The 15,779-nt window shown below is 35.8% G+C and overlaps 1 protein-coding gene across 3 annotated transcripts in view; it reads right to left on the reverse strand.

The window, feature by feature from the left end:
• GABRA6 (gamma-aminobutyric acid type A receptor subunit alpha6) overlaps positions 1 to 15,779 on the reverse strand; it is a 24,018-nt gene continuing 8,239 nt past the window's right edge. For 2 of the 3 annotated variants that reach the window (XM_040573700.1, XM_040573698.1), the window contains 2 exons: positions 15,310 to 15,569; positions 4,477 to 4,879 (listed from right to left, as the gene is read on the reverse strand). In XM_040573700.1, the coding sequence (XP_040429634.1) occupies positions 4,565 to 4,879; positions 15,310 to 15,569 (575 nt within the window). In that variant the 3' untranslated portion in view covers positions 4,477 to 4,564. Of the gene's footprint in view, positions 1,434 to 4,476; positions 4,880 to 15,309; positions 15,570 to 15,779 lie in introns of those variants that run through there. The other variant, XM_040573699.1, reaches the window with a different exon arrangement.

A 15,779-nucleotide genomic window follows, 5' to 3' on the forward strand; every position in this document is an offset into this window, starting at 1 on the left:
CAATAGAGCACTTGATAACTTACTGGAATTAGCCAGCCCCTAATTATTTTTTCACAGTGACTAAGATGTTTGTTTAGACAAAACAAAAGACCCTGAATTTTCCATCTCACTTTAAAATGAATATAATTCTGTTGCACTACAGTTAAATTCAGGACAGGGGTCCTCAATTTATATCTGGCTGCATGTAAGACTAGTGTGCTTTTGACTCCCACCAGTGTCCACTACACCTGAACAGAGGTGGCTCAGGTTTGATTTGATTATCTTTCCTAATTACATACTTGAGAAGGACTACAGAGATAAAGGGTGTGAATGTACAATAAAATAATAGATGACTATGAACTATGAAAAATAAATCCTGTGACTGTTTTTGTTGAGAGTGAGAAATAAAATACTAGCACCTTTAAACTCTGAATTTGCTGACAGTAACTTCCCTGTGGAAAAAGTTCTAAGGAGTTTGCTATGTGCAGTTCAGTAGAAACAGCTGTTAAGAGTTTATTTCCTAACTAGCCGTCAAGACTCGCTTCTGGGAAATTTCCTAGAGCTGGAGGCTTGAATTTCACTTGATGGGTAGCTGCATCTTTCTAGCCAGTCAACTTGGAAATCTCCCTGGTATCAGTCCCTGAAATCTCTCTGGCGTCAGTCCTGTGTTTCTAGATACTGCCCATAAATTGCTTGTAATTAGACTGGTTTCACTTTCACAGTCGCTCTCAACAAAAAAGCATTATAATATAACCAGCTAAAGTACATAACCAATCCTTTCTGTTTTGTTCCTTATTACTAATTTTTTCTTTACAAACGTTACCTCAGATTAAAGGATATGAAGTTGAAATTACAGAAAATCAGTATTCATCATTCATCTTATCTATGAAAAGGTTATGAAAAGGTGATGAGAGTGCAGCTCCCTCTCATAGCTTTTATTCTTAACGTTATTTTGGGCCAATTCCACCTGATGCAAATCAGTGCAGCTCCTAGCACTTCAGTGAAACAGTGCTAATTTATACCAGTTCAGAATCTGGCTTCCTTTAGTAATGCTCATTGCATCTAAGAGAAATAATCCCATTACTGATGTTTTATACCAATGTAAACATTCAATTATTTGTTACAGAACTAGAACAAATACACATTCTTTTCTTTGACTGTTGGACAAAATAATTTAACAAGAACTTTTATAGCAGAATTACAGTAAGAAATTGTAAGAAAGTATTTTTAGAACTCTGTGCAGTTTCTGTTTTTTTGATTTGTCCAGAGTTTGTTTCCAGGTGATGTCCAATAGAAATATTCTGTGTTTGAACATTGAGAGCACCTGTGGATAGACAATTCCTTTGAAGTTACTTCAACCCTACGAGACCTTCAGTGATTTTTTTGAAACCTTGTTCTCTTCTTTAGTTGGACTGATGGTCATTTCGAAGATGCATTGCAGTAGGTTCAAAAAACTGGAAGAAAAGTTAGGAGAGAAGTTTAAGCTATGAATTGTCAACAGTGTAGTTAACCAACACAATCACCTGATTTCTTCTGTCTCAACAGGCTTGGAATAGAACTGCAGTCCAAAGGAGAACCTTCTCAGAATTTGATATTCGTTACCTGATCTCCAAAGCTTGACTGTAAGTACGTGCAGCAATGACTATTTTCTCCTGAACATTATTTTTCCAGTGTTAAACTGAAGCACAATGCACAATACGCACTGTAAGCTTTATCAATATCAACAATCTGAAGCAAATACTTTTCCAGTTTTTGTTTCTCTGTTCTTAGTTGACCCCATGCATCATTGGCTTCTCGTTTTCTCCTTCAGCCTGCTATGTAACTCCTTTTCTGCCATCATGCTATGTGTTCCAATAATATCTAGGAGTCAGCACATTTAGCACATTCAATTACATTTTACCTTCCGCCCCCAAATGTAAAAGCTGCCCCCTCTGCTTGCTTTTCTGCAGTTCATCATCGCAAATTTACCATAGTCTTCATGAGCTTAAGTCACTCCACAGACCTCATTCTGTTTTATTACGTTAAAAACTGTAATATAGTATGATACATATAAAATATTGGGACAGGTTACTTTAGAAAGGATATGTGTAAGAAGATGTGAGAACAGCATATGCATTATGAATGACATGGCAAACATAGACTAAGTTCTTATACCCTTCTTGTTAAAAGGGCATTTCTTACATTCTCAATCAAGCAAATTTTAAATTTATTAAAATAAACCAAGCATGCAATTCACTTATCAAAGTCACTATTATAAATTAGTGTTCAGCTTGAGGACTTAGCAAGATTTAAGAAATTAAAAAAAAAAAAAAAAGCATGTATGACAAAAAAAGATAAACATTTTTTTTTTCCTCAGTTGTCAGATTGCTTTTTTCTCCCTTCAAGAAGTTCTATGTTTAGCTAATCTGGACATGTGTGTATAGTTTTTCTGTGCAGAGCTTTCTGTGGATAGCAGATATTACTGTGCTTTACAGAAGAACATACAACATTGAAACATGCCTGTTCTGTTCTCCATGTATAAATCACAGGGATGTCACATCCTCACACATTCTATCTAAATTAATTACAAACAGACCTTACGTAGGTAGATTGTAAGTCCTCTTAGAGTAATTTAAATGCTTTAATTTTTCATATTATAAATGGCACAGTCGTGCTGCCATAGCTAAACATCTGTTAACATTTCAGTTATAAAACCCTTTGAGAGAGGGGGGCTTATCATACAAGTATCAGCATTTGATTTGGTCTAAAACATGGCATCTGTTATTTCAGCTAGGGATTCTTTCATATAAATACTTGCAAGTACTTTCTTTCCTCCACTTTTATGTTGTCTTTTGGTTATATGAGGTTCTAACAACATGCTGTCTAGCAAAATGCAGGCGAAGAACTGTTGGCTTCATTCCAATAGTTTTACCAATACAACTGTTTTGCTGCAATGTTACTGCTACTCCACAGTGCAAAACAGTTTTTGTGTTGAAACATCATTTATGGATCAAGTTGCACAGTGAATGACTTATGAAGTAAGAATGCTTACCCACTCATTCCATTAGAGAACAGAACTGTTTAATTAGATATCAAGGCCAGAAGAGGACTTCATCTCCTTCCATGTCAAAAAGCATTCAGTTAAATTCAGCTGAGAAACTGGCCTCTAAACAGAAACTGTAATGATTATACATGAGCTTTTTAGATACTTCCCTTCTCTGATTGAGATAAGTAATGTGCACACATAGTCAATATTTTAATAGAGGGATCAGTATCTCTGGCACAAATGCTAAATTTAGCATTGGGCAGATTTTGAGTGGCCAGGAGTTAGCAGCTGTGACCTCTTGAGAGAGACATCTGCAGAACATTTACAAGAGGTAGTGCCTCCTATCTTCCTGCCCTTCTGATTTCATATAAGCTGCTTGGCAGCACACTCTCTCTTTGAGAGACAGCATTTTCCAGATAATACTAGTAGCAAAAAATCAGCAAAATTAGAGGCTACTAGTCTCTGCTTCAAGTAGAGGCAAGATGCCACCAGTCAGCTGATCAGCACTGTCTTGTTAGTTTGAACTGCAATATCTCCTGACCCTCCAAGAGATTTCCCTTGGCCTTCTTTACCTCTAACCTGGGAAATAAAGGCGGAATTTGCACACCACTCATATCAGATTTCCAGCCTCTATTGTTATTGATATAGGGACTTCGTGCATTCAGTACTGTCTAAATAACATCATTATATCTGTAGCTGTCCTAAATAAAGCTAAATTTACCAATCATATTGACTGCAATGTACAGTGAGATTCAAAAACTCTGTGGCAACAAGGCAAATGAATATATTTTTTTACCAAGGAGAAAGGACACCATTAACTGTATTTAGACAAAAAGGAAAATCAGAGAATTAAAGCATTAAAGACTAAATTTTAATAACTGTTTGAAAGTGATAAGCTAATCACTGACTGATTGTTCTAGGCACACTCAATTTGCAGGGTACACATCTCTTCTGCTCTTCATGGACATCTAAAGGCACAGTAACTCTTAGCCTGATTCAAACAGGCAAAGAATTTAGCAACTTTATAAGCATAAAACAGTTCCATTTTATGAAGAAACATGGAAAATCAGCATTAAAATGTATAAAAACAAGGACTCTCAATTCACGGCGTATGCTGTAATTGTCAATAGTTCTTCACACTGTAGATAAATGTTTAGAATAAATAAAAGACTTATTTTAGGAGACTGTTATTGTGTCATTGAAAAAATCTTAGCAGATATTCATGTTCTTATCTCCTTTATTGTATTGCTGCAACAGATAACTTTACCATTCCTTGCTGCAGAAAGGAAGATGAAGAATTGGAAGATTTAAGATCGGTATGTTTGCTGAGAATGGTGTTATATGTTGTCTTACACAATTTCCTATGTTCTGCTCAGTGTAACATAGTAAAGAAGTGTTTACATTTCTCACTTTCAAATAGTCTTTCTACAGTTTACCGAGTGCCACTGTTATTGGAAGTGACAGCTGATGTTTAGAGAAAGGTAGTATCAGTAAACTTTCCTCCGACAGAACTGAGTAACTGCAGTTGCCAAAGCAAATGAACAGTTCAAATAGTATTGGCTAACTAAACATGGTACATATTATAAGCAAGTATTCTGAAATTCTACTACTCACTTCCATAGTGTCTTTTGAAAGGTAAACAACCCAGTATACCAGGTTGAATCCTGCAAATGCCACCGGAAAGAGGATCCTAGAATACTGGTCTATTTTACTTGTGTCTCCAATAGGTGGTGGTGCTGGGGTGGCTGGTGGAGGAACAGACACTGGTTGATATTGGGATGCACTATTTGATATTATGCTGGCTTCAGGAGATTGATCTGCCTGAGACGTTACAGAGTTTACTCTCTTCTTCAGGTTACAGTTGGAGTCAGAACGCTGTGGAGGAAAAAAAAAAAAAAAAAAAAGGTTGATTTATGGCTACGAGAGTCTTAGGTCTTGTGATCATTACATTTCTCTCCATCATTTTACTCAACTTTCTGATTTGTTTATTTGCTTATTGCTGTGCTCTAGAACAACCTAAGGAAACCACAAAACAAAACTAATCTACAGCGGTACATTTGTGGTCTAAAGCTTTACTGCAAAAAGATAAAAGACTCTCTGTATTGTTAACATGTTAATTAACAGGAACGACAAGAGAAAGAAATAAAAGAGAAGGAGCTGTAAGGAAAAGATGATAATGGTGTACCTAAATTTCAGTATATTTGTGTGACTGAAGCTTTTGTAGATATGAATCAGCTTCAAACAAAACATGTATGGGCTGGCTTCAGTACAGTCTTTATCGTGTAAGCCCATTGACAAGTTTTGCTAAACACTCACTTGAGCTGACTGTCACACTGTTATTGGTCCCTGAACTATAGTTGCTGATAAACTCACTTTTCACATCAAATGGGAGGAAATAGAAGTTCAGAGACCTTGCTGGCAATTCCTGCTGCTGCTGCCACCACCCAGCATGACTATTAGTAATGTGAATGTGTGACAGCAGCCATAAGACTTTACTGATAGCTAAGAAAATAGAGAAGAATGCCTAGAGTGTCATGGTGCTGATTATTGTTTTGATATGAAGTACTCAAGTTTTCTAACAATAGGGAGCAGTATAAATACCTTTAGATGCCACCAGGCAATGGAACATCCAACATTTTGGCTGAGTTTGTGTCTAAAGCTTCATCAATAAAAAATTACAAGGATTATTCCCAGATTACTGATGTAACCATTGTACAACATAAACAGCTATTCTTGGATTTGAATAAGTGGGTTTTTTGGTCAGCAGAAGTAGATGACTGAATGAATGAAGTTGATGAGGAAAATGTTAGGTGATGTAAACAATTTACAATACACAGTATATTTATATACATTTTTTAAAGTGGAATAGTAACATTCAAATGGTTTTGAGGCAGCAAAATTCTGCTAGACGTGTGATTTCTAAAGTCATTCTTTGGGAGTGATTTAGTGGCAATCATTCACCTATATGGAGCCCTCTGTCAGCATTTTTGGGATTTATCCTGCAGGATTTCTATGCATGGAAACAGACTTTAGTCAGATAAATGATTGGGTCATTACATGGAAAAGAAACATTTCGTGCAGTACATTGCCTATACGTGTATGTGGGCCAAAATTTCTAAATAAAAGACCAGCCTAGCACAGCTGGTATCTTATGTATGATTTCAAATATAATTCTAACAGGAATTATCCTTTTAGCAGTATTACTGCCAAAGTATGAGAAGAGGTTACATTGCTACACTAAAACGCTAAGTTCTGCTCATGGATGAAAGGACTGGTATCCAGAAGAAATTAGGGAGAATGGATTCCTCACAGCTGAATTTAGTCTACATAAAAAGGCTCTTTTTGTATATCTGTTTTTCAACTATTATCCTTTTTTTTTCTCTTCCATATCCTATCATAGCTACCACTTGCTATAACCCCCCATCTTCCACTCTGATAGCAATTAAATGATCACTATCATGTTTTGAATGGGTATCAAAGGGCATTCATGTTCTGGGGCTGTACCTATCTAGAATGCAGTTATTTGTTTTTGTATTTTCCAGTTACACAGCAAGCAACAGACAGATTTAAATGGAGGATGATCTACAGATGTGTCACAGAAACAGAAAGAGGGTTATCCATGTCCACTTGCACTAATCATAATAGTAATCCCACTTTATAAACAGACTTACTGTCAGAGCCTGGGCCACTGTTTTTCTGTTAAGTCGCTATTCTATTTTGCTTGTATGCCCTACTTTGAACTCAATTGTCAGAGTTGTAAGGTAGCTTGTTTTTTGCTTTACTGCAAGATAGCTTGAACTTTTATGGAGAATGAGTGGTTTCTAAAAACATAGTTGCTGAGGGGAAACTTAGACCTTCTTATCTGCAATATTGTGATATAAGGAGAGCCAAATTCTGCTCTGGATCACTCAAGCATGAATTAGAAGTTATTGTTCTGAGGTAGAGTTAAAAAAATAGTAGGCATAGCAGATGTAGCATAGGGTAAGTGGATTATGTTGAATACTGAACATATTTTAGAATGCAGAGGTACTAAAATCATTGTGATCATCCAGATAGGCACTTGGAAAAGGGTAATCCTGGTTTAAATTTTATTTATAGCATTTATTAAATCTTATGTGTTGCTATAGAAGGAGGATGATCTTGATGTGACTTCAGGAGATGAGATAGAGTTTTCAGGAAAAGAGTCGGAGACAGGAAAATCTGGAGTCAGTGTGTATCCTCAGATTTGGGGAAGACACTGACTAACTTGATTACATGCATGCTTTGGGGCCAGTTTGGATCCATTTCTGTCAATGGAGTGATATTAATGATTTCTCATTACCTAAAATAGCCTGTTTCAATATTCGGGAAGGATCAGTGCATTTTGCTCTTTCAGGAATGCCACAGTTTTTGTGCTATGCTATTCAGATGCTTATATAAATCATTAAGGAAGTCCCTAAATAACTTCTTACACTAAAACACTCGAGGGCCAATCCAGAAAGTCAGGGTCAAGAATATATTTTTGTCTACCACTATATTACCCAAGATTCAGAAGCCTAAATTTATTTCAGATGTGTAATGAAGTTGTTTCTCAATTTGGCAGCTGACAGTAAGCCAGACTTGCTGCCGCAGGACAACAACCCTTACTTTTCATTAGAATTTACTGTTAAACCAAGAGGAAGAAACAGCAGGAAGAGATCATTCTTTTGAAACTATTCTTAAAACATCCGAGTTCTGAACAGCAGCTACAGCAATTTTTTTATCATATTTAGATTTAACTCCTCCTTTTGACAAAGATTTCTACCTACAATGACATGAAATTTTGGCAAAACACAAAACCGATAAAACAGGAATGGGTGGCCTATTCCAGTTCCGATTTTGTACCGTTCACATAGCCAAACAGTCAAATAGTGAAGACTCTTTTACAAATAGCAAGAGCAACAGCAAGAATCATGAGACATAGCACACTGGGTCATAATGAAATAATGCATTATGATAAGTTACTGAATCCTGCTTCAAAAGAGTACTTTTGCACTCCCAGAGACTGCTAGTCCCATTAGGCCATTTAACTTGTCATGACATATGGCTGCCTAGTGACACAGAACAGCTTGCAAGATCACTGCTTAATGTGAGGTACCATAAAACTGGACTAGACAAGAGATTGGTATGTATATGGGCTAGGAAGGTATAGTCTGGATTCTGTTAAGGTTTTGCAGCTCAACTACCCGATCCCCTAGGAAGCTCACAAAGTAGTCTTGTCTGTAAAGGTGCTGATGATCTCTCAAAACTCTCATCAATATCACTAGAATTTGCTTATGCTCAGAACATCTCAGGAGGCTCTCAGCAAATTGCTCTGCTTCCAGATATACAAAATATAGCATATATAATCTTGGAGTAAATGGAATTCTTTGTCTGCTTTTTCTGTTTTCTATAGATGCTAATTGTGATGAATGCACTCAAGAGATTTCTGAAATATATATTAAATTCTCTACAGTTCTGCTTTCCTTTATACTGCAGATGTGTATTCTTGCTATCAGTTTAGCTTATGACCTAGCAGTAAAATAAGTATCTTATGTATGCATTCAGATACTGGCTAATTTTAAACAAATGCATGCCCTTACTTCTCTCTCTTAGTCACTTATGTCCCTTATTGCTGTGAGTGCCATGCAGTACAGAGAGGTTTTTGAGAATAAATTTTAAAAGTTTAGACAAAAAAATATTATCCCTCCTTTAAAAAAAACATTGGATTGAGACTATTAAATTTTGATGATATCACAAAAGAAAACAAAAGCAAACAAAAAACTAGGACCAAAACTCCATCTCTGTACAAAGCAGAATACTAAATTGAATATATAACATTCTTTTTCCCTGCCCATCTAATTTGTAAATACAGTAGTAGATTATTTGATAAAACCATTCATATTATCTACATGAAATCACACACTGGTAACCTAGCTCCCAAAAAGGGAGCTAAGCATAGTTTAGCTACTTAAATCCTTCTCAGACATTGCTCTGCATATATCAGTGTGATTCGTAAGACCTCTGCTTAGCTATTGAATGATCTATATACAGCATCTTGCAGCAGGGAAGTTCACCACATTGTGTAAGATCTTGGGCATGTACTAAGGTACCTCAATCTTTACTGTCTTGTGCAGTTTAAATCTCCATCTAATGCCAGAGATTCATTATAACCTGAGATTCCTTTGCATATCTCACCTGTGGGGTCTGATTAAAAAAAAAAAAAAAAGTGCATTATAAACATTTGTTAACAGTGTTCTGCATAATTAACAGCAGAATTTAGTTAAGATGTCATTAATAGTTCCTAGCTTTGGGCATTTCTTTAGGCATTCTAAATTTCCTTTCCTAGGCATATTATTAGTAATTGCAACAAAATTATTTTCTTTCTGCTTTACCCTAGTAAAAGGGTTAAATCAATCAACTGGAGCATGGGAAAGCCATGTTCAAAATTTTTCTTAACCTTCACAGACTGAAACTCATCTCTCTGAAATTATAGCCTAACCTTCAGGTGAACATGGGTAGGGAAGACTGATAATTTGTTATTATTTTCAATACGAATATACTGTACCAGAGTTTCTCCCTAAAATTGAGATGTAGCATATCAGAAAACTCATATAATTAGCACAGAGCCTCTGTCAAAAGATATATTTGTGTATATTAAATTTAAATGAAGTTGACTTTGGGCTTTTAAACTTAGCCAGTGTCAGTCCTGATACTTGGTGGGAGTCTGGGTGGGAGTCTGAGTTGGGAGTAGGAGATAAGGAATCAAAATTCTGCCTGTTTGTAGTACAAACAGTACTACAGAGCTTTTATTTTTTATCTTTCCATTGACTGACTTTGTTTTTACTGCCCCCTGCAAAAGAAAAGGATTAGACTTCAATATTTAGCAAAAACATCTAAAGCCAGGGAAATCTCCTCTCCTCTCCTCCCCTCCCTCCTCTCTCTTTTATTTTCTTTTCTTTCTAAACCTTCCTTGCTGCCCTGCATTTGCTTTGTCAAACAGATAAATATTTAACTCTAGCAGAGCCTAATAATGAGCATCTACTTTCCTTGTTGGGATGACAAAAAGTCAATATAATTGAAAGTTGTTGTTTGTTTTTAATAGTCTACTTGATATCATGCAATTGTGGAGGAGCAGGAAGGTCTCTCTAATTTGATGGAAAGTGCTGCGTTCTCAGTCAAGGCTTTATTGCACATAGATTTTCTAGCATGACCTCATAAAGGATTGTTGATAATCCAAATAGAAGTGCTCTCCTTTCAGCTATACTATGATACTCATTAAACATCCTCAATATATTCTGACGTAATTATAGAAAACTAAATCCTCTATTCAGAAGTGACATATGGCTGCTCTGCAGTTGGGCAGGGTTGTTAAAGAGAATGAGAATCCTCTTCTGCTCAAGCCATGTTATTTTGAAAACAGGTACAGAGCACTTTGTTGGGACAGGGAAGCTCCCCCAGCAGTACTTCACTGTTCTGTGTTGTTTTCTGTTAAAACAACAGGTCTTTTAGAAAACAAATGTAATCAACCAACCACACTATAATGATCTTTTGTCTGTTACATGTAGTCACCCACATGTAAAGGGTTTCTTTTCTTTCATATTGTGAAAGAATAAGTACCCTTGTGAAAGAATAAGTACCCAGAAGTACCCTGTCCTCTGCTGGGTACTCCCTGACCATCTTGCAAAGCATTATTTAAAATGATGCACTCCAAACAGTATCACCAATGCCTCTTCCCCCACAACTTCCAGAAATGGGGTAAAGAAAGCCATAATGATGAAACAATATGATTGATATAAGAACAATATATTTGAAAGAGATTAAAAAGCTAACTGCCACAATGCACTATATATTTACATATATATATGTGTGTATACATATACATATACAAACATACACAAAATGTTTGTTTCTGACATGCTATAACAAGCTTGGTCACCATATGAATAAAAACAGGCTTCTGTCAGGGTCCAGATGACTGCCCAGCTTGTTGCCATCATGTTTTGGAGTGGAACACCCATAGTTTTGTATTTCACACAGGGATTGCCTACAGCTGACAGAGAGAGCAAGCCAAATTCTGCCCTCAGTTAACTGAGGTAAAGAGAGTAGCTTGCCTGGAACCAAAACAGGCATGCTGGGCTGTCATCGGTAAACCGAGCACATACTTGGACCATTGCATCTCTTACTGAAACTAGCGTATTCCAGTAACTTCAACAGAGTTTCTCGTACTTTCATTAATATAATAGAGAAGAATGTGGTCTTATGCCACCTTTCTTTTCCGAATGTACTGTTTTGGGGGGGATATAATAAAAACCTGAGAGAAAAAGTGTTTTTCGTTTGAATAAAGCACGATTTTGAACAAAGTTAACTAGACTCAATTGGGAAGGAGTCTCTTTAAAAGTATTTTGAAATACTATTTTGCAGGAAACATAGTTAATTTAGAATGGAGAGGAGAGGAGAGGAGAGGAGAACATGTTCCATAAATACTTTTGTCTTCCTGAGTTCAGGTCCTCAGTGAAAGCAGCAAAAGCTTCTATCTGACTTCTATAGCTCCTTATTTTCATTTGTATTGAAGCTATCTCCTGGGGCTTGTCTTACCTAACGCAGTAGAATGGGTCTCCTGTCATACAAAAAGTACTAGTTCAGACAGAGTAAGGATATTCTCACAACAATGTTCTTTCAGGCAAAATTCATCAGACAATTTAAGATAATACAATGTAAAAAATATACAGTCTATTTGTTAATTCTACTGCTGCTATGGGTTAAAGAGCTGCATAGGCAGTTGTACAGCTATGACAGTTTTGCAGTAAGAACATCTCACTTTTTCACTGTTATGTTTACATTTGGACTCCCCAAAGCTAATCAAATCTTTAAATTCTCTGAAAATTTCTCAGTTTAAAAATACCGACTTCTATAAATACAGAAGACAGTAAACATTTTCACACATTGTTCATTATTCTTCATCCTGTATCTACCCCTCCATGTAACTAAAATTCTGACAACTTCCACACCTTTAAAAATTACAGGCAAATAAAAATACTAGCATTACAAGGGGATGAAAAACTTTACTACCCTATCTAACAGGGCAAATAAATAAGTACACCACAGATTAGAAAAAACAAAGTACCGAAGTCCAGGGCAGGAGAGAATTAAAAGATTTTAACACATACATGTATATCACATGGAACAGACAATTAGTTAAAATCATTTTAAATATATATGACAGATTCTAATAGATTTTTTTTCTAGTGAATTAGAAGAAGAGAGAAAGATAAGAGACAAAAAGAGGAGCAGGAGAGGTAAGACAAATTATCTAAAGAGTAAAGAATAAGAATTAGACCTTGTAGAAGGAAAAGTGGTAAAATAATTTAGAGGTGAACATTTGGGGGAGTAGTCAGAAGGGAACAATAAGGACCTCAGAAACAGCTCCTAAACCTACAGTAAGAAAAAAAAACTGAAAATTATGTTGTGTGCTATACTTAAACAAACTTCTCTAAGACCAGTAATGTAAGTATAGAAGCACAGAGTTCAGTAGAGGATGGTAATCCTGAGGCAATAGTCATATACTCATGCAAGCAGCCTGTACTAACTACATTGTTAGCACTCAAATGATGTAGTTCAAATTTGTTTCAGCTGAAATTATATCACTGACTGCATCGTATATCCATCTATATGACAACATGAAGTTCTTTCCCCCCATGCTTCTGCCACAAGAAAAAAAATAAAAAGAAGGAAAGAAAAGGAAACAAACAAACAAAAAAGCCTTTTGAAGCTTGTTATTACTTAATCAGTCCTTTTTCCCAGGATGCCTTTGTGGAATAGGACCTTTGAGATCCAGTAGGGTTAGCTAACTACATTCCTCCAGAAGCCATTTTGACTGCATCTTCTTTCCTTCAGTGGTAGGTACCCACCATTTTTGTGATCTCACTGATTTTTCTTTTACTGAAGTGGGGGGTTCTCAGAGAGAACTGTTCCATTGAGGAAAACATAGTGGACTTACAGGCTTGAAAATTACTATTTTAGATAACATGAGCTCTCAGGAAGAGTAGGATTATAGCATTTTGTGGATGCTATAGACTGCTTTAGAGACTGAGTTTAGCTTAGGACCTTGATGTGTCTTCTTTTCTAAATTTCTATGTTATTAACTGGTTGTATATTATATATATATATATATATATATATATATATATTGAGGAAATGGTTACAGCATGCTTACCAGATGTTTTTAATACTTGAGTTTTGCTTGGAAAAACTAAACTGTTTCTTGAGTTTGGTTCTGTGCTTGTTTGTGGATGAGGTCCTTGATAAGGAAACTTGAGGTCTTAATGTTGTGTGGTTTTTTTATTTGTTTGTTTTGTTTTTTTCTTTTTATTATCTGGTTCAATAGCAATTTTTAAATTTCTGATTAGCTTGGTCTTCAATGATATAGAGAACACCCAAATCTCACCCACAAGTAGTGAAGCAGCTACGGTCATCAGGAGTATTCTGGTATATCTGGGCATATGTAGAGGGCCATATGTATTTTGAAATAGTTGTCCTATAGAGATTCTGGGGATTTGGGGAAGGATTTCTAGTGTCTGATCTGAATTCACCAGCAGTAGCATGTGCAGGTTAGCCCAAACCAAGTTTTCATATCACTCACCACGGACATCAATATATGACTTTTTTTTCCCCTTCTTGAAAACCTCACTGTGATTAACTCAAACTTGAATAAGAAAGTGTGTAGAGCAAAGATTGTTCCAGCAGTATTTTCCTCATGCTACAAAAGGCTAAGTGATCTCTTTAGTCACTTTTCTGATAGCTTGTCCTCAAAAAAAGTCAAACAGAGTAAAACTGCAGCTTTAGTACATTTTAAACTTCTTTCAGTCTTAACATTATTCTTCTCATTTTGCATTATTATGCTGTTACAGAATTCTGCTGTCTCTGTCCAGAGTATTTCTCAAATATGATATTTGGGGGGAGGGAAAGCATGTTCTAAATACTAGCAAATACATATTCTCTTTCTCTCATTGTTTTTTGTAAGGTTTAAATATAATCATAAAACTTTTTTGGATCTCTCTTTTGTGTTTTCTTTATATAACTGGGATTTAAAAAAATAATAATCTGTGTTTTTGAGTTAAAATGTATAAAGATTTGATTCTTCTATCATTAACATGTTTAGTGAAATAAAACGCATGTATTTGCTTTCTTACTATGTCTTACAGTGTTTTTGAATACTTTTTTCAATATAAATTTAAAAAAAAGTAAAATGCAGTATGGTTTACAAGCCCAATGCTTCCCAGTCAAATTGAGAAAGATTAGCTGATGAGTTCCAATAAGGACCAGTAGCAAGAATCTTTGTATTTGCTTTGGATGCGGTATTATATGTAACTTATAAATTATAAATATAACAGTTTGCACGTACCAAAATGTTACAAGTTTAGCTGTTATTTACAAGCAAAAATGAAAAAATGACCATATGATGGGTAAGGTGTTGCCCTGTTGTTCAGTAGCTTTTAAGTTGACTTCCCTATTCATCTACAGACTCAATGGTTTTGCAGGTCATTCAAATGCTGTTACTCCTCTCAAAATGGGAAATGTGGTGATTGTAAAACTGATCCTGAAAACAGGAGGGCAATGCTGATAAATATATTAACATATGTTGTGAAACAGCATTAATTACTTAGCCCAAGATGTAAGGAATAATATTTACAAGCAATTCCAACATAAGATTTTTGGTATTAGAAAGCCTTCTTGTTTGTCACATGTAGTGAAATCTATCCCTACATAAATCTTTACATTTATGCTTTTTATTTTCCCCAACCTTCCACCAACACAGATTTTATGAAAGTAACAGATGCCAAGTTTATGTAAAGGCTAATTCCTCTTCTTCCAGATGACCCACTTATGGTATGTGCCAGTATACTACAGTGATCCCATAATCATCTGGCCAATGCACATGTTCGTTGCACTGTACACTGTCTTACAAATTCTACAGACTCACTCAGAGAACAACACAGCTGCCTAACCACAATGCCTCCAGCATACAGCGTTGCACAAGGAAAGTATTATGGGTAACAGTCTAATGTCTTTCCTTAAATATCTTATCAAATAAAAATCTCTGTAGTAACTCATGTAACAAATCAAAATAAACAGGATGAATAAATGAAGTCTTTCATTTTCTGCAATAAGAACAATCTCTTGATAAATAGATATGACCCAAATGCATAATCTGTTTCAGGTTAAGATCACTTTAATATTGTTTCGCATTCACTACTTCAGCTGCCTCTTCCTATATGATACTTATTATCAGGAAAGCAAGCAATTACCGAGACAATCTCGTCCTCTGCCGGTACAGTTGCTGCCGATAGTGCTGCTGCCAGTGCTGCTGCCCTTGCTGCCTTCCTCATTGCTCTCTGAGTCTGAAGATTGGTAAAGTAGTTGACAGCTGCAAACTCAATAAGTGCAGAGAAGACGAACGCAAAGCACACAGCTATGAACCAATCCATGGCAGTAGCATAGGACACCTTGGGCAAAGAATGGCGTGCACTGATGCTTAAAGTGGTCATTGTTAGAACTGTAGTAATTCCTTGAAAATACGAGAAAGAAAAAGGGGGCATTAGAATTTTGCTAAATTCTAGATGTAGATGTAAATGCCTCTACATATATATATATATATGTGTGTGTGTGTGTGTATGTATATATATATATATGCGTGTGTGTATCTGTATAAATACAAAATACATAAAATATAAAACCAAAGAGGTTTTAGCTGTCAACTAACTAACAGGAATTCTAA

The sequence above is a fragment of the Cygnus olor genome, chromosome 14 (assembly GCF_009769625.2).
Source record: "Cygnus olor isolate bCygOlo1 chromosome 14, bCygOlo1.pri.v2, whole genome shotgun sequence".
In the NCBI taxonomy this organism is placed as follows: domain Eukaryota; kingdom Metazoa; phylum Chordata; class Aves; order Anseriformes; family Anatidae; genus Cygnus; species Cygnus olor.